Source organism: Phyllosticta capitalensis (genome assembly GCF_038381095.1).
Source record: "Phyllosticta capitalensis strain CBS 128856 chromosome Unknown BKA78scaffold_2, whole genome shotgun sequence".
Taxonomy (NCBI): domain Eukaryota; kingdom Fungi; phylum Ascomycota; class Dothideomycetes; order Botryosphaeriales; family Phyllostictaceae; genus Phyllosticta; species Phyllosticta capitalensis.
This window is the reverse complement of record NW_027117440.1, coordinates 2,347,658-2,364,827: the sequence shown is the minus strand read 5'-3', so window position 1 is coordinate 2,364,827 and position 17,170 is coordinate 2,347,658. Positions and strand designations below refer to the sequence as shown.

The window sequence follows — 17,170 nt, the reverse complement described above, 5'->3', positions numbered from 1 at the left end:
GCGTGAATTGTACCCGGATGTTACCTGGGCAACGGATGGTTGTCGGCATGCCGAAAAGCGAGCTGTCGGTCCGCCTTCCACCGATCGGAAGCCGAATGGGCCCTTGGCACCCCGCCATCCCGTCCCTTACCCATCCAACGTCGACAGCCGCACCTCTGGGTAGGTACATCTTTCTGCGACAGTCAGCCGGTCTTCGCCTCGCCTTGACCACGACCGCTCATATCCAGCAGCTGCTATTCACTTCAGTCAAGAGCCTCGGTCGCAGACATGAGCGTCATCCTGTGTACGGCAGGTTACGACCACACCATCCGGTATGAAGATCCACTCTCGAGACCTGGAGCTTCACGCATGGCCGGCTGACTTGTTCGACAGGTTTTGGGAGGCGCTCTCCGGTATCTGCTCTCGAACGATACCTCATCCGGACTCGCAAGTCAATCGCCTTTGCATTTCACCCGACAAGCGATTCCTCGCTGCCGCTGGTCATCATACCGTCAAGCTATACGACATCAAGTCGAGCAATCCCAACCCGGTGCTTACATTCGAGGGCCACACATCCAACATCACTGGAGTCGCATTCCATTGCGAAGGCAAATGGATGGTGACAAGCTCTGAGGATGGGACGGTAAAGATTTGGGACACACGAAGCGGCAGCGTCCAACGCAACTACAGTCATGGTGGTATCGCCGTTAATGACGTCGTTATCCATCCCAACCAAGGCGAGCTGATATCATGCGACCGCGGTGGTAACGTCCGAATATGGGATCTGGGTGAAAACAAGTGCTCCCATCAGTTGATTCCCGAGGATGATGTTGCAGTCGCGAGTGTCACTGTCGCTAGTGATGGGTCGATGTTATGTGCTGGTAACAATTCTGTAAGTCCTGATATGCTTCAACGTCCATGAATCAACTCCTCATCGTTTGTTAGGGCAATGTTTACGTTTGGCGCATGATTCAAGACCGCGACATCACATCACTGGTGCCAGTGTGTCGCTTTGTTGCGCACAACACGTACATCACTCGCGTCCTCCTGTCTCCTGATGTACGACATTTGGCAACATGCTCCGCAGACCACACCGCTCGCATTTGGTCAGTCGATACGAATCAGCCCCACAATGTCACCGGCGCGGAGCAGCTGCCGACTGAACGCGAACCTGGGGCGTTCCCGTTGGAAACTACACTTCATGGACATCAACGTTGGGTCTGGGACTGTGCGTTCAGCGCCGATTCCGCCTACCTTGTAACAGCCTGCTCCGATCACTATGCCCGGCTGTGGGAGCTGAGCTCGCAATCGATCATCCGTCAGTACAATGGCCATCATCGCGGCGCCGTCTGTGTTGCCCTAAACGACACTGCTCTGAACTGAGCGATTAAGACCACCCGAGAACTTTTGCTCGGCCAACGCGCTCGTCTTTGATTTGATGGGGCGCTTCTAATTCGACAGTCACGACGCGCTTTGTTCGTGTATTACACGCAAAGTCTTTCATTTGGTATGTATCATCGTTGTGATATCCTTGCATGGGTGGGGTTTGCGGGCACTGGCGCACGTGGAAAAGAATCTGGTATGGGTATTATCGCGGATTAAGGTACGGTAGATTTTGGTCAGGATGGCGCATTGTAGGTGTGACCTACTGACAGCTCAAACAAGACTCATCTTTTCAGGTCCGCCTCTGTTCGGGTGAAAGTATTCTGCGCAGACGAAGTACCCACGAGAAGATTCATGGATCAGCAACACAAACATTGCAGTGCATGTGCCGCAGCTGTCATACGCTAATGGAATTCGTCATTGTTTGACCAGGGTGTTGAAGTTCATCACACCCTAGATAATATCATGAGTTGATTCCTTTCAGCGGATGATTTATCTGGAAAAGTCTCTCCCTCAAAGAGATCATACTCCTACCACCCGGTCCATTTTCGAGGATGCTCAACGCCATCTTCAAGACCTCCGGCGAAACCGATGACCCCAATACCTTTGCATGCGCGCCGGCCGTTCTATAACCTCCACAAACGCTGCTTTCCGCGGGAAGGCCGAGCCTCATCTCGATCTCGCCAAGAATTTGGAGGCTGATCCGCAAGAACAGCTCAATCTGAAATTTCCCACTGAAGTCTAGAGACTGGTTGCCAACACTGAGATTTGGGAAAGTTGCGTGCGCCAAGGCGCTCTTGCTCGGCCAGCAAAGAAGCCAATCGTAAAACTCGGTGTACATAAGGCTGTGCAGATGGACGAGACGAATGTAAGGGGTGAGGATCTCGAAAATTCCCGCTGTGTCCAGTTCGAAAGCGGATTGTTTCGATCCAGCCTGACTTGTTCCTGCTTGGATGCTGTGCTCCGGTAGGGCGTCCGAAAACTCGAATTTTGACAGGCAATCCTCCTCAGAAGAATTGTCGCCGACGACGTTCTGGTAGGAGGTGATTATCTCGAGGAATCTGGTCGAGTCGTGCAAAACGTTGCTGATAAACTTGTCGTCCACGGCTGCTCCGAAGCTCTCAACCTCGTGTATTTCGGCGTACAGACGAATCCCTAATTCGGAAAGGTCTTGCATGAAACGCTTGTGAGCGTCGATACGCAAGGGCAAGCTCTGAGAAGCTATCTCGTCCAAGGATGTCGCCGAACTGGTGGGACTGGAATCGCTTGCACCGAAGTCGCCATGAAATGGGGAAAAGTTTGATGTATCAGAGCCTCCTGTCGCGCTATTTTGCTCGAAATCCAGACAGAATGGTCCCGGACCTAAGAGTGGATCATCTGCAGCTGGAGTCATGACCGCGTCCCAGCTGTCGTGGCCATCGATGGCGAACTCAAAGTCCGAAGGATGGAAGTTTGGCCTCAGCTCCCCGAGGAACGTTTCTTGCTCTTGAGGAAATGATTGCGGTGGATATACTTCTTCTTCTTCGTCTGCGCCGGGGGACTTCTTGATCTCGGGCGATGCTGCAGGAGCGCGATGTTCCGCATCTGATCGTCGTTTACGTTTTTCTGAATTCAAGCGAGCTGATCTGGGCCTTCCAACTCTCTTTGGGGGGCTGTAGGTACACTCTGTGCCTGCTTTGGTGCAGCGGATGCACTTTTTGTCGCGCCCGTCTTTTCCTTGGTTGCACTTGAGCTTTTGAGTCCGGCATCGGTTGCACGCGACACGCTTGACGGGCTGCAGCGCTTGATTGGCCGCGAGAGTCTGTTCCATTTTGGAATTTGTTCAAGTACTTTGAGTTGATGTGTGATTCGATTTCGCAGGCGGATTGGGTTGGTGGTGAAGAGGTCAACAAGCTGAAAGAACTTCCAGGTGTTGCTGGTGAGCGGATTAAGAGGTACGTTCTAGTTGCTCTAAATTTGATCTGGGGTAATAACTACAGCAAATACGAATGTTGAGTTGATAGGGGCCCAGGCGCTCCTCTGTGGACATCTTCCGCGCCGCACGTGTCGGCTGTCATTGGGTAGAACCACGTTCCCCAAGTCATGATCTCTGCTGTGCCAGTCCAAAAGATGGGGAAGAGAGATGGTCCACACCGCGCCGTACGGGCCGATGGCTTGGTCCCTGACGCCCGGGCTCGCGCCTATCATGAGCGTGGTTGCAACAACATGAAGGGTGAAGGGTGAGCGGACAAGCTTTCCCTTACCACGTGCCTTGGAAGCGTGGGGAATTTGTACGTACAACAGTGAAGGCTCTTCGCCACAAAAACCCAGTGCCTCCCTCACGACCTTCATCCTTTGGACATCAACTTCCGGGTCATCATCTTTCTCCTTCCAATAACGTCTTTGGTCCATTTTCGGACCAAGCCGTCCGCTTGCCCATCCATATCAGACCGCAAAGCACACCGATATCCTCAGGTCCTCGGTCAGGGTCCCTACTGCGGCTTGGCGTTGAGCACGATCGCCAAGGTTGCTCGGCTGCCGTCGGGCATTCTAGCAGTCGGATCGGGCCGAGCGTGATTCCCTGATGCTCTTACAGATTCCCGGAGCACAAACTGCCGTGAACAAAAGACACTGTCCGCCTCGTTGCCGGGATTCTCTCCAGTCTTGACTTTTCGCGTCCTTGACATCGTGATCATCTTCAACCACGATTGTTGCGCTCTACTATTTTTCACCGGACCTGTTTATCTTCCGAGAGCACCTTCAACAAATGCCCGTTCATCAAAAGATGGGGTTGCGAGTCAAGACGCATGAACGAATCGTGTGTGGTGTTTAGACCACCTGACTCCAACCAAAGGCCACTTTCGACTGCGACCGCTTGTCCAATGCACCTATCAACGCGACTGGAATCTACCGAGCGATCGCTGAAAACAACGTCGCATCGTGGAAGAGATGAGGACTTCTTGGATCCGTTGCGCTTTCGATGAAGGAGGAGATTGTGTTGACTAGGGATAATGATTTCCAGCAATATTGTGGCGTCAACCACGCCGTATGTTTTGCATTCAAGGTCTGGAACTCTCATACTAATCAAGTCTTCCGCTCTTCTCTCCGCTCGAATGGGTTAGTTCCATTGAAACAACGCGGGGAAACGATCTCCAGACCCCAAATGGAGGCAAGCATTTAGAGACCCAAGGAACCTGCCGAGGGCCTGGTACGTTGCAGAATCGCGCTCTGCCCCGAAAACCCCTATGGGTACTCCGCTCATCGACGGCCATGGCCAAACGAGGTTCTCCATAGAACTTCGAGGCCTGAGCTTCACTGTTTCCAAGGTAAGCTGGAGGAGTCTGCATTGAGGGCATGACTACTAGAACAACAGCTCCTGGCCTCCAGACCAAGTACCTAGCTGGGGCCTGTCGAATGCTAGTTCAAGCATGGAGACTTGGGAGTGAGGAAGGCGCATCGAGAACCTTCGGTTCATGAATGGCGTCGTCAAGGGTCAAAGTGACTCAAAGGTGGCCAGTCAACAGATGACCGAAATCTTGCATCACGAGATCCAAGACCATTTCGCTTGGAAAGACGCAGTGATCTCCTCGAGTCTTCTCTTTCTTTTTGGTCCAAGACGGCAACTGAGCCCCAAAGCTTGTGCCGAGTCTTGCTGCCATTCGAGTAAGCAAAAACGTCGGCCACAGGCGTGGATGTGTGAATACTTGCGGGCTGCATCTCCATGGTTGGAGAAAGAAAGAGTCACTTCACCCGTCTGCATCAGGCACACGACCACTATATCAACCTTGCAGCGATTCTTCCCCATCATTCAAACAAGGCAACGGAGCAGCTGTACGTCATCAGATTCATCGACCCGGACAACCACCAATCGTAGCAGCTCCAGCCGTCAAACTGGACGTGATCTGCCACATCACAACCACCCCTGGAAACATTGCTGCGTCAGCTGGAGCGAGAACCTGACAGGAAGATGGCTTGTTGATCTCCCCCCGCTTTCTCACCGTCGACATGCGCCACACTCGTTTGGACAGCTTCGGCACGGCCGCGAATCTTGTGTGTCTGGGCTGTTGACAGACGCCGGAGAAAGCCGTGTCCAGTCAAGATCGCAAAGACTATCTCAATTTGGTGCCAGAGCTACTGTCCTCAGAAGATTGTAATATTATCAAGTGATGTGTCCAAGATTTTTGTCTTCACGGTCTGATAAGGGGTAGCTTTGGTGCGCGATGTCCTCGAGCGCTCATAGAATTCCGTCTTTTCCGCTTGAAAGGGTCGAAGAAAAAGGAGCTGGCACAAATGAATCAATAAATGTGGCTGAGGCTATGTCCGAGCAACACCACTGTCTGATCGAGGAGGCGAGGAAAAGGCGGGACAAGAGGAGTGATAAACGCAACGCAACCACAACCAAGCTTTGAAAGAGCCGAGAGAGCATCTCAAGTACCGTGAGGCTCATCCAGCCCTATCAGCATCGCAAGGCGTACCACGAGGGTACAAAAGGCGCTCGGAGTATCGGCACTTCGTCGGGGTCGATGCGCCGAGTGAGGACGCGATTTAGGGGAGAACGCGTATGCCAGGGCCACTTTTGTCCAGCACTTAGGGTTAGCGAGGCGGCTTTCTATTCGCTCGATAGTTTCATCTTTAATACTCCCACGGCTGCCGTCGTAACACGGTGCTGCGAGGCCGCGCAAGGGCGCCCATCGAAAAAAGGGAAAACCGCGCGTCACCATCTCGTGGCCCTTGACGAATATCGTGGGGCTCAGCTAACATGTATTTTCCAAAAGCAGGGGACCAGAGGCCCAGTGTGGAGCCGCGCCCGGCCTGTCCACGCTTCCTTGATAATGCTGGGCCGACCCCAGGACTTCTTTTGAAGGATCCATTTTCCTCTGGTTGCTGATGCCGTTGTACGGCTTGCTCAAAAGCGGTGGGCCACGGTTGCTCGAAAGATGAGAACGCCGCTCCGGCTCGGGACGCTCGCATCAGCTGCTGTGCTACTGATACTCATTGGGACCATTTTTTACCACTCCGATAAGCTCAGGGACCAATGGGGGAAGCTCGATTCGTTCAAAGGCAGCGTCACCGATGGAATCTCGCACTGGGGACACAGCCAAAGCCAAACGACCAGTATCGATCCCAAATACATTGGATTTGGAACGCCGACACCGTCCCCGGATGCGACGCAAGCATGGCCTACTCCCATTCAAGAAGCAGGCGAGAAATCACCTGGACCGACCCAGGATCCGTCGGCGCAGCCTGATGCGCAGCCTGATGGAAGTACGGAAATGTCGCCGGCGACTGAAGACAACAACGAAATCGACCAATCCAAGTCCGAGGAAACCTCTCCTGATTCTTCTGAAGCCGGGGCTACAGTGGATACCGATGCCACTGTAGTCGACGCCGAGAAACCATCTGAAAATGACGGTTCTCAAGAGACAGATGGAGAAAGTGGTGGTGACATCGAAGAGACGGAGGATGATGAGGATATCCTGGATGAGATCGTGGAATCTATGCCCGATAAAATCGTCGTGATGGCCAAGACCCACACAGACGACACCAGCTGGGTTGGAGAGGAATTGACAGAGTAAGACTCTTTCCACAAGTCAGGGATCCTGAGCTTATACCTTTCAGTTGGCAGGCGGCGATTTACAGCGTGGATGATGAAGATGCTGTCCTGAAGACGCCCATGAATAAAGGAAAAGAAGTGAGTTGCGGTATCAGCCCATCTTTGCAAAAACTCCAACTCACGGTAATAGGCCATGGCGTATCTCACGTACATCATCGAAAATTATGGAAACTTCCCGTCCACGGTGGCTTTTGTCCACAGCCATCAAGACAAGTTCTGGCACTCCGACGGAATGCCAGCGCGTAGCAACATGATTGCTCTCAAGGCGCTTCGAACCGAATACGTCCAGGAGGCTGGCTTTACCAATCTTCGATGCGCCCTCACTCCGGGCTGTCCCGCTGAGGTCCAACCGTTCCGAGAGCACACGCCAGAGAATCTCATGTACGAGAGAAACATGAGTACGGTCTGGGAGCTTTTCTTCCCCTCGGAGCCGTGTCCAGAGATTATTGCGGCGCCGTGTTGTGCTCAATTCGCAGTTTCCAGAAACCAGATCATGGCCCGGCCAATCGAGGACTATTTGTTGTACCGGGAATGGTTGATGAAGACCGAAATGAACGACGAGAACAGCGGGCGTGTTTTCGAGTACCTCTGGCACATCATATTCGGCCAAGAGCCAGTATTGTAAGTCGTCCGGCCTGTGTTGGATCCAATAAGTAACTAACAATGACGGCTGCAGCTGCCCAGAGTACGGACACTGTTGGATGAATGTATATGGAGGTCCGAATAGGAAGCAACTGCACACGTTGATGTATGGAAATTCATAGTTCCTTTTGTTAGATACCCAAAGAGTCATTTTGTTTGTTCGAAGTCGCGATAGTTGCCTTGCAGCTACGTTGTCGTGAGGTGGAATATCGAAGGTTTGCCGATGGCCTGCCTGGCCCAGGTTTTCCGACGTCATCCGAGCCCGGTGCCAGTTACCCCGCGGTGGGACCACCACGCGGGCTCCTCAGCCAAAAGCCGGTTGCGTTCCAGGAACCAGAACTCTAACCGTTTCTCCCTCGAGCTGCAATATGGAAGACCAGGTCGAGCGCTTAGCTGCCAAAGTCTGGGGTAAGCCTTCTTGACATGCATTCTCAACCGAGCTCCCTGGAAAGTTGTCTGACTTCAAGCAGACAAGTTCCACCACCTGAGCCGGTCGCAACGCCTGCTCATCGGTGTGTCGGGAATTCCGGGCAGTGGAAAGACGACGCTTGCCGCCAAAGTCGCCTCTCGAATCAATCAGCTGTATCATGAGCAAATGCCTGGCGCGAGTGCTGGCGAGCCTCCGATAGCAGGTCTTGTGCCAATGGATGGCTACCATCTGTCTCGCGCTCAGCTGGACGCGATGCCAGATCCTCACATGGCCCACGCGCGTCGTGGAGCTCACTTCACCTTCGATGCCGAGAGCTTCCTTAAACTCGTCCAAGCGCTGCGCAAAGCTCTTGCGCCAGAGACACGTACATTACACGCCCCCAGCTTTGACCATGCCGTCAAGGACCCAATCCCCGATGATATTGCCATCGCCCCAACCACGCGCATTTTGTTGTTCGAGGGGAACTATCTCAGCTTGGACAGGGACCCTTGGCGTCAAGCTGCCCAGTTGATGGACGAAATCTGGTTTGTCGACGTCGATTTTGAGGTAGCGAGAAAACGTCTGGTGAGCAGGCACGTGAAAGCTGGTATCGCGAAAGATGAGGCGGAAGCCGACAAGCGCGTCTCAGAGAACGACCTGGTCAACGGTAAACAGATTGTGGAGGAGAGAGTAAAGGTGGATGAAATGATTGTCAGCAGGGAGGATCCACACTGGAAGCCTGAGGAGCAAGGCTTTGAGAAAGAGGATTAGAAGATGGGTTGAGTGTCCAACAGCCTCAGGCATGGCTTGCGCGAGCACATAATCCCAAGGTTTCTTTGAAGAAGAATTCGATCTCGTCGTGATTGTCCGTATGAAATTTATCCTTGTGGGTATACTATTCCGAAGACTCCGAACGCCATGAGGTGATTCAGAAGCGCAAGCCTGTTGCGCTTTGTAGGGAGGCGTCGGCGAATCAGTAGGCTTCAATCCTTGTTGCTCCGTGCCTTTTTGGCAGGGCGCTCGTCAGCCTTGCCATCCTTTCTCTTCCCCTTGCGCTTTTCCTCTTTGCCCTCTTCCTTGCCAATTTGCTCGTCATCGACAGCAAAGACTTTGCGTTGTGTCCTGATCTCCTTCTCCTTGTTAAGGAGCTCGGTGACTCTCCCGAGTTTGACGGGGTCCTTTCGCAGGATGAACTTGAAGTCGTCGACCTTGATCTTAGCGCGGCGTGAGTATGAGGCGCAAAGGGCGGCTTCGTGGCAAGTTTCAATTATGAAGCTACAGCAGTCAGCAAGAATGACGTGCCACCTAGGAAGGTGAGTCGAACTCGGTGATGATTTCATCTAGAACTCGAATGGTTTCAGGAAGAGGGTGACGGTCATCTCCAAACGCGACCAGATAGGCTTCCACTGCTTTTTGTAAGCCACCATGAATGTGAGCTGGAAATTCGCCCAGAGCTTACAGTCTCGGGTGTCGAACTGCTGGCCCTTTTGGCGCATACGCATGCGCGGTTCCGTCATGTTGGTAAGCCGGTGGTGGAATATAGAGTCAGTGAGTACTTGGACTGGATGTCCAGATCAAGCTGGCGCGAAGGGTCTGGCCATGGGCCTTGAGGTCGGATGGTGGTAGAGTTGAGAGGAAGCGCGCGCCAGAAGCAGAGGCGGAGGTCAAGCCACCAGCCACATCTTATCGAGCTTATCGGAGCGCCACAGCCGAGCGCCACAACGAGGGCACAATAGGTCAAAGCTCGCGACAGCTGCCATCAAAGCAATGTGGCTCGCGACAACTTCGACATGAACATCTACGTGAGCTGACTCTACAACTACGTCTTCCTGCAGAAGCAGAGTGAGGCAACATGGTCTCCTTCTCGATCTCCTTCTCAGGGTGTGTACTTATTACTGCAACTTTTTGAACAACACTGCTAACTTCTTTGTCCAGCATCCTCCGCATCTTGATGTGGGTTGGCCCCTTCTTGTTTACGAGGGGATACCAGACGTACCAGTCTATCAGAAGCGCTCCACCCTCTCGCATAAGGCCAGTGCCACCGGCCGTTGCCCGCTCTCTCAACGTTCTCTATGCGTTTGCTCTGTTTGCCTTCATTTACTCTTTCCCGTACTTCGCTCCAGAGAATATATTCCAGGCCACCTCATCCCGACTGCAGATTCCAAATGGACCTCTCTTCGTGCGGCTGCGCTCCTTACACGAGCTTTCAGACAAAGATCAAATCTTACAGTCCAAATTCGTCAACTTGGAATCGCGATTGCTTTATCTCGCCTATGGCCCGGATGTTCTGGCTAGCTGTCCGTACTGCACTTCCCAGGAGCCGTCAAGTTACTTGTACTACTCGCTACCATCGATTCTGGCGCCACATCTCTCCCACCTGACAATTCTGGGGATTCTAACGTCATCATTCATATCTGGAATACATGGTGCACGCTGGAGGACACCCGCGGCAATTTTGGGTGTTTCGCTAGCAGCCATCGAAGTCTGGATCGTGGGATCTTACGATTACCAAAAGAATGCCACGGCCACACGTCTGAGTGACGTCGAGCCGTTCTACTGGCGGATGCGCTCCTTGCGCTACATGAGCTTTGCAATCGTAGATGCAGGCTTAGGCTACGTCGTCTATCTTGCATCTACCAATCGCTGGCTAGGCATACCTCCAACAGTGGCGGAGAGACTTGAAGACAACATTCGCATGACCGAAGGGCTGAGGGGCAAACTCAGTATGCTTGGTGCACTCAAAAACACCGTGGCTCGGGACAGAGGACTTCGCCAGAGGTCAGACGAATACTGGATGAATGAAGGGCAAGTGATGGGACAGGTTCTTGAGGATAGGGAAGTCGTGGATGGCATGCAAGCGGCGCTGGAAAGGGTCAACGTAGAAACGATAGAAAGGCAAGCTGGCGGGCTGGCGGACAATGTCGTGGGCGTCATGGACATGATGCGAGGCATGCCGACTTAGCACGATAAAAGATGGTCGGGTGCATCATGCCGTAGCTTTACTTTGGCAGATGGATCCTGATATCAAAAACAGCCAATTGAATGAGGTGATTCTCAACATGATATACATCAAGTGCTGACTCGGTCCAATACATTGATAGCAAAAAACAATCCGTGCCGTGTACAGGAAGTGCTCGCTGGCAGAACGTCGAGCAGAGGCAAAACATTGAAGCCGTGAGATGAAACCGAGCGTGGTCCCGCTCTCGATGACGTGCAGCGAGCCGCGACGGTATCAGATGCTGGGACCGATCGGGGAATTCGTCCCGAATGTCAGGAACAAGGAACAACAGCTGGGGAAGAGAGAGCAGCCGCAATCGGACAATCACGGAACCCGGCGGTCGGCGGTTCTTTTCTGCCGGAAATCGGGAACGTCGTCGGGACATTTTTAGTAGTTGCACAAAAACAGTCATACCATTCGACCTCTTTATATTGTTTCTCTTGCGTGGTGAGAGTGCTACGTCTGGCCATTGTCCCCGTTACAACCGTTGCGCGCTGGTTTCCTCCGCCAAAATGTCTACCTTCGGCACCCACTTCCGCGTCACCACGTAAGAATCGAGCCCAGGACAAAACCGTCGATATTCTGAGAGCAATTGGTCTAACTTCGTATAGTTATGGCGAGTCGCACTGCCTCTCAGTCGGATGCATTGTCGACGGTGTCCCTCCGGGCATGCGCCTCACAGAGGCCGACATCCAACCCCAAATGACTCGCCGTCGTCCAGGACAAAGCGCGATCACGACCCCGCGAAACGAGAAGGACCGCGTGGAGATACAATCTGGCACCGAGTTTGGAATCACTCTGGGAACGCCAATTGGCATGCGCGTCATGAATGAGAACCAGCGGCCCAAGGACTACGGCAACAACACCATGGACAGGTTCCCACGACCAAGCCATGCTGATTGGACGTACCTTGAGAAGTACGGCGTCAAGGCTAGCAGTGGTGGTGGTAGGAGCAGTGCTCGGGAGACGATTGGTCAGTTGTAGTGTGTAGTAACAGCTGTGGAATCTGCTGACACGACTCTAGGCCGTGTCGCCGCTGGCGCGATTGCCGAAAAGTACCTCAGAGAAGCCTACGGAGTTGAGATTGTCGCTTTCACTGCCTCCATTGGCAAGGAGTACCTGTTCACTCCCACTCCTGAGCATCCCACCGCTTCGACGAACCCCGAGTTCTTGGACCTCATCGACAAGATTGATCGCAAGATTGTTGATAGCTTTGTGCCAGTCCGCTGCCCAAGCGAAGAGGCGAGCAAGCGCATGGAGAAGATTGTCGAGGAATACAGGGACCGCCAGGACAGTATAGGCGGCACGGTCACCTGTGTGATTCGTAATGTGCCTACTGGACTGGGCGAGCCTTGTTTCGACAAGCTTGAGGCCATACTCGCCCACGCGATGCTTAGCATTCCCGCAACCAAGGGTTTCGAGATTGGATCTGGATTTGGCGGCTGCCAGGTGCCGGGTTCGATTCACAACGACCCCTTCATCAAGGCGCCTGCTCAAAACGGTACTCATGGTCCTGGTCGGCCAAGACTGACAACGAAGACCAACAACTCGGGTGGCATTCAGGGAGGCATTTCCAACGGCGCTCATGTTTACTTTAACGTTGGATTCAAGCCACCGGCGACCATCGGCCAAGCTCAACAAACTGCAGGCTACGATGAGACGGACGGTGTTCTGGAAGCCAAGGGCAGGCACGACCCGTGCGTTGTTCCACGAGCTGTGCCGATTGTGGAGTCCATGGCGGCGCTCGCCATCATGGACGCAGTCATGGCTCAGCAGTCAAGACAAATGGCGAGAAGCCTGCTGCCCCCTCTGGACCAGACCGTTCCGCTGACCGGAGGCGGCGCCCAAGCAAACGGCGAGGGCGCCAAGGTGGAAGTTGATCGGTAAAGTGAAGAGATACAGCTTGTATCGCAGGGAAGACGTCGACTTGTATAAATCAACGTCACAGCCTATGCGATCTGGAAAGTGAAGAGACGATTTATGCTTGGGTTTTGCAAGGCCACGCCCCACGGTAGATTTCTATGTGAAAATTTCTATACCCCTTCGAAGACCAAATGGACTGGACCGTCTTCAGCTAAAAGCGTGGTCGAGCTGGAAACTATACACGTACAATGAGATTCAAGAATTGTGATGACATTAAACGGTACCAGCGCAAGGAGCATCCAGTGAGCCGGCCGAATAACCATGTGTCGCGGTTGGCTAACGAGCCGTTCCGAAGGTCTCGCCCAACAAGTGACGGCACAGTCGATTTGGGGCCAACAGCGCCACCAAAAATCTAAGAGTGGGCCAACTTTACGATCGTCCGGGATCGCAAGCTCTTTGCGGCGCTGGACAGGTTGTGTCTGACACGTTACGCATGCTTGCATCGGTACCGCAAGCTTTGGAGAGTACTAATCAGCGACCATGTTCCATGCCAATCTAGGAGCCAATTGCCAGACGATGGGAAAAACATTGGCCGTGGAGTACTTGTCAGGGTTTCAAAACGAATAGCGAGCATCGATGTTCAATGCAAACATAACGACCTTGGGTGGAGTACTGCGCCATAGGATGTGGCATCTGTCCCTACTCCGCTGGACCAAAAGATTGGGCTGTGGCTCGTTCGGCTTTTGATTGACTCAGTCGCTATTTGCCTCTTGCGCCTCTTCAAGTCCACTCCACAACCTGGCGACCGATTCCAACCACCTCGATATGAGAAGACATACACCGCTGAAGACCATTCACGGAGGCAATAGAAAAGCCCAGGACGAGTCATCACGAGAAAGGAAAAGGAAGTGTACGCCCACGGCTGTAAGTCGCTACGCAAGAATCGCAGCTTGTCAATGCCATTGCGTCGCTGAAACACTCTCTTGGTCTCTACAGTGCGTCCCTTGCCGCAAAAGGAAGAGCAAATGTGATGGGTCTTTACCATCTTGCTCCTCTTGCACAGCCGTTTACAAGACCGAATGCCACTATGGAGGCGACCCGAAGTCGAGCACAAAAAGAACCCCGGACGTTGAGGAGGTTGGCCGACCCAACACACCTTCCGATTCAATAAGCAAGCTGGTCGCGTCAGTGAAAGCTCTCCCAGGTTCCCAGGCTGCACGTCTCATCAAACAAATCCAATGCTGCGAAGACATCGATGCCTTGGCGAATTCGGCATCAACTCTCCCTTTCACTGTGGCAGAACACCAAGCAGAATCTCCTGCCGAGATGGCTTCAAGCCCACGACCCAATGCTCGTTTACACTATGGCAACACGTCGATTTTCAGTCTTCAGGGCGAAATTCCGGGTTTCCACGCGAAATCAGCTCAAGAGCCGCGTATGCTCCCTGATGAAGGAGTTATTTGGACTTCGGCGCCAATCGATCTTGTCGACCATCTACTCGAGCTCTACTTCAGTCGCGTTCATCCCTTCCATCCAGTTGGTTCGCAGAGAGCATTTTATAAGGCCTTTGAAGAAAAGGACTTGAATAGTTGCAGTCCACTGCTTGTAAACGCCATACTCGCCTTCTCCTGCCACTATTCTGATCGACTAGATGTCCGCACAGACCCGGCAGATGCACGAACAACTGGTGACCAATTCTTTGCCGAGGCGAGAAGACTTTTGAATAACGAGAATTCGCCTTCGATTCCGACCATTCAAGCGCTCGCAATAATGAGCCTGAGAGAAATTTCAAAAGGACGGGATAGCTCCGGTTACCGCTACATCCGATGGTGTATGACAATGATTATCGAAATGGGACTTCACCTTTCGGTTTCCGGCGAGCAAACGCACAAGACTCCTTGGGACCAAAATGTTGAGCGCACGTATATATTTTGGGGTTGCTATGCACTGGATGTGTAAGTTGAAACCACAATTGATTTGAAAGCTGGACTAATAATTTGGTAGCGTGTGGGCATTGTGTACCGGCCGAACGCCTTCCATACCCAATTTTGCCATAACAGTAGGAAAGGATGGACTGAAATCTCACGATGAAGGTCCAAGAGGCTGGCAAAACAGAACTCGAGCATCCCCAGGTCGGGATACACCTTTTAGCCAGGTCCCTGAGATACTACATTATCTATCCGGATTTTACGAGATTACGAGCGGTATGTTGAACATCGTTTTCGCCCGTGGTGGTCAATTCACCACCGACACAGTATTGCATTGTTACGCAAAATATCAGTCTTGGTACCATGGGCTTCCAGACAAGCTCCATGCAGAAAACTTGCACTTTGCTAAAGCACATTCGATCTTGCCTCCTATTTTACTTTTGAAGTAAGTCTTCCAGGAGGCCCGTCAAAAGCTCAGTCAGGGGGCAACCGGTCAAGAGACGCTAAATTGCTGTCCAACGACAGTCCCTATTCTACCAGAAAAGCTGACTGGCTATCTCCTCTAGCATGGTATACCACAACTGCATATTTCACCTCTTCCGACTTTCGACCGAATCGAGCTTTTGGGGCCTTGAAATCCGCCCGCACGAAATGTGCCGAAAATCAGCTCGCAACATCACACAGTTGATGAAGATCTATCGCAAGGCATCCAACATAGATTCCTGTCCACCGCTTGTCGCCCATGTCCTTTTCTGGAGTTCTGTACAACACCTTCAAGATTTACCCGATCCTCAGGCGGTCCAGGGCCTACGGGAGGGTATCCAGGACCTTGATGCCATGACCTTCTTTCACCCCATAGCTGCTCAGTGCATCACAATACTCCGAGAATACTCGAGGCATATTAACAAAAAGTTGCCGGATGTTGTCTCGCCGACAGATAGTCGCGCAGCGACGCAAGACGAGAGGGACGAACTTTTCCCTGGGAGATCCGATGCTCAGGGCTCGCTTCCTCGCGGTGGAAATGACACACAGCATTCGTCCGGATCCGGTCACGGAAATATCACACCGATCACAGATGCTACCCACCCCGGCTCTCGTGGACATCAATCTTCATTTCCTGGTGTTTCTGGACAAAGTTTTCGACCCGGCCCCTATTACAGCACTTTTCCACAGACGAACTCACAGACCGAGACGCCATGGACACTTCTTGATCCTTGGCATGCCTCCAATCCAAAGATGCAGAGTAGCTCTATAGGTGTAGAAAACCCAAACAGCAATAGCAGCTTCGACGGAGTGCATCGACCCAGCTTCTGGCAGAATCCTCCAAATACAGGTTAGTACAACACTCCATGCTTCGAGACCAAATTTTAACTTCTCATCAGGTCCGTCTCCGTCGGGATCTGGATTTGCAGCTGGATATGCAAACCCAAATCTCGGTGCATTCCCCTTGTCCCAAGACGCGGGTGAAATCTTTCCATCGTCCGCAGCTGCATCAGCCAACATGAACCTCATGTCTCTGGGACATCATAGCAGTATACCCGGCCATCAGCCTCACCAGGACCATTGGGAGAACCGAGGACGATTAGATACAAGGGGCGAAGGAAGTCAAAGAATCCAGCAAGGCCAGGTCCCTGTTTATTTTGCAGGAAGTGTGGCGCAACATTCACCGGTAGCAATGGGTATGCAAGGACAGGGGGAGATGGATTATGAAGCAAATCGACTTCGCGGGTGGTTTCCACACGGCCAAGGCTGAGCCTCAGGGGGAGAGGTTTTCCGGACTGAGTACGGGGAAATCCGATGATCTTCCCAACTGGTTTTCCAGGTGCTCCCCTTCCAGTGGATGGACTGGTCGTTGGAAAGTTTGCAGAGACAACTGGCCGACCTCGAAATCAGAGTACCCAAAACGCGCCGATGATGTATGATAATCGCCCGCCCTTGCCTTCGCATGCGGCACAATCGACAATGCGTCGCACCAGGCCCTACGCAGGGTGGGAGGCTCCAATACAGCCACTAGTCACACAGCAGAGCTGCTCGCAGGGGTGTTGGGCCGCGACAACAAGAGAACTCGTCAAAGTGCAGTGAGGTGAAGGTTTTGGCTAAGCTCCGCGAAGGCGCCGGACAGGGACATGATTGGCGCGCGGGCCGAGAGTTGAGATTCTCCAGCTTTCCCGGTCCGGATAGAGTGTGGGAGGATGGCCTGCTCCCCGTTCCCGAGAAAGCTGACAGGGAAACCCCAGTCAATTCATGAGCACCATCCAAACTTTACATGCACCGCATCCTGCGAGCGCTGAGCCCATATGCGCCAAACACTTCGACGTTGCTTGTCTTAGTTGGGTCTACTACTTCTTTGTTTCGTTTTATCCGACCGTTGACCC

The 17,170-nt window shown here is 52.8% G+C and overlaps 8 protein-coding genes across 8 annotated transcripts; 6 read left to right on the top strand and 2 right to left on the bottom strand.

Annotated features, from left to right (window-relative positions):
- Nucleotides 1-136: 136 nt before the first annotated feature.
- On the top strand, nt 137-1,809 carry BKA78DRAFT_82581 (WD40-repeat-containing domain protein). The gene is made up of 2 exons (XM_066893805.1): nt 137-871; nt 925-1,809. Exons 1-2 carry the CDS (start codon nt 314-316, stop codon nt 1,360-1,362), a joined length of 996 nt encoding a protein of 331 aa, XP_066748083.1. The 5' UTR covers nt 137-313; the 3' UTR covers nt 1,363-1,809.
- Nucleotide 1,810: 1 nt separating this feature from the next.
- On the bottom strand, nt 1,811-3,621 carry BKA78DRAFT_82562 (uncharacterized protein). Its single transcript, XM_066893804.1, has one exon. The coding sequence runs from the start codon at nt 3,170-3,172 to the stop codon at nt 1,826-1,828; it is 1,347 nt and encodes a 448-aa protein (XP_066748082.1). The 5' UTR covers nt 3,173-3,621; the 3' UTR covers nt 1,811-1,825.
- Nucleotides 3,622-5,985: 2,364 nt separating this feature from the next.
- Nucleotides 5,986-7,842, top strand: BKA78DRAFT_82585 (uncharacterized protein). Its single transcript, XM_066893806.1, has 4 exons — nt 5,986-6,913; nt 6,961-7,033; nt 7,086-7,576; nt 7,632-7,842. Exons 1-4 carry the CDS (start codon nt 6,279-6,281, stop codon nt 7,717-7,719), a joined length of 1,287 nt encoding a protein of 428 aa, XP_066748081.1. The 5' UTR covers nt 5,986-6,278; the 3' UTR covers nt 7,720-7,842.
- A 123-nt stretch (nt 7,843-7,965) lies between these two features.
- Nucleotides 7,966-8,777, top strand: BKA78DRAFT_330030 (putative panthothenate kinase; the record flags this gene model as incomplete). Its single annotated transcript, XM_066889728.1, has 2 exons — nt 7,966-8,005; nt 8,068-8,777. 2 exons carry the CDS (start codon nt 7,966-7,968, stop codon nt 8,775-8,777), a joined length of 750 nt encoding a protein of 249 aa, XP_066748080.1.
- A 78-nt stretch (nt 8,778-8,855) lies between these two features.
- BKA78DRAFT_306557 (transcription initiation factor IID, 18kD subunit-domain-containing protein) lies at nt 8,856-9,639 on the bottom strand. Its single transcript, XM_066887793.1, has 3 exons — nt 9,466-9,639; nt 9,331-9,412; nt 8,856-9,281 (listed from the first exon to the last, which is right to left on the bottom strand). The coding sequence occupies exons 1-3, from the start codon at nt 9,521-9,523 to the stop codon at nt 8,990-8,992; spliced, it is 432 nt and encodes a 143-aa protein (XP_066748079.1). The 5' UTR covers nt 9,524-9,639; the 3' UTR covers nt 8,856-8,989.
- A 42-nt stretch (nt 9,640-9,681) lies between these two features.
- On the top strand, nt 9,682-11,080 carry BKA78DRAFT_306554 (uncharacterized protein). Its single transcript, XM_066887792.1, has 2 exons — nt 9,682-9,887; nt 9,942-11,080. The coding sequence occupies exons 1-2, from the start codon at nt 9,859-9,861 to the stop codon at nt 10,966-10,968; spliced, it is 1,056 nt and encodes a 351-aa protein (XP_066748078.1). The 5' UTR covers nt 9,682-9,858; the 3' UTR covers nt 10,969-11,080.
- Nucleotides 11,081-11,409: 329 nt separating this feature from the next.
- BKA78DRAFT_278468 (chorismate synthase-like protein) lies at nt 11,410-13,140 on the top strand. Its single transcript, XM_066885591.1, has 3 exons — nt 11,410-11,551; nt 11,616-11,977; nt 12,029-13,140. Exons 1-3 carry the CDS (start codon nt 11,517-11,519, stop codon nt 12,889-12,891), a joined length of 1,260 nt encoding a protein of 419 aa, XP_066748077.1. The 5' UTR covers nt 11,410-11,516; the 3' UTR covers nt 12,892-13,140.
- Nucleotides 13,141-13,692: 552 nt separating this feature from the next.
- BKA78DRAFT_292781 (fungal-specific transcription factor domain-containing protein) lies at nt 13,693-16,548 on the top strand (the record flags this gene model as incomplete). The annotated part of the gene is made up of 6 exons (XM_066886103.1): nt 13,693-13,791; nt 13,817-13,862; nt 13,931-14,822; nt 14,872-15,240; nt 15,362-16,128; nt 16,178-16,548. 6 exons carry the CDS (start codon nt 13,693-13,695, stop codon nt 16,546-16,548), a joined length of 2,544 nt encoding a protein of 847 aa, XP_066748076.1.
- Between the last annotated feature and the right edge of the window lie 622 nt (nt 16,549-17,170).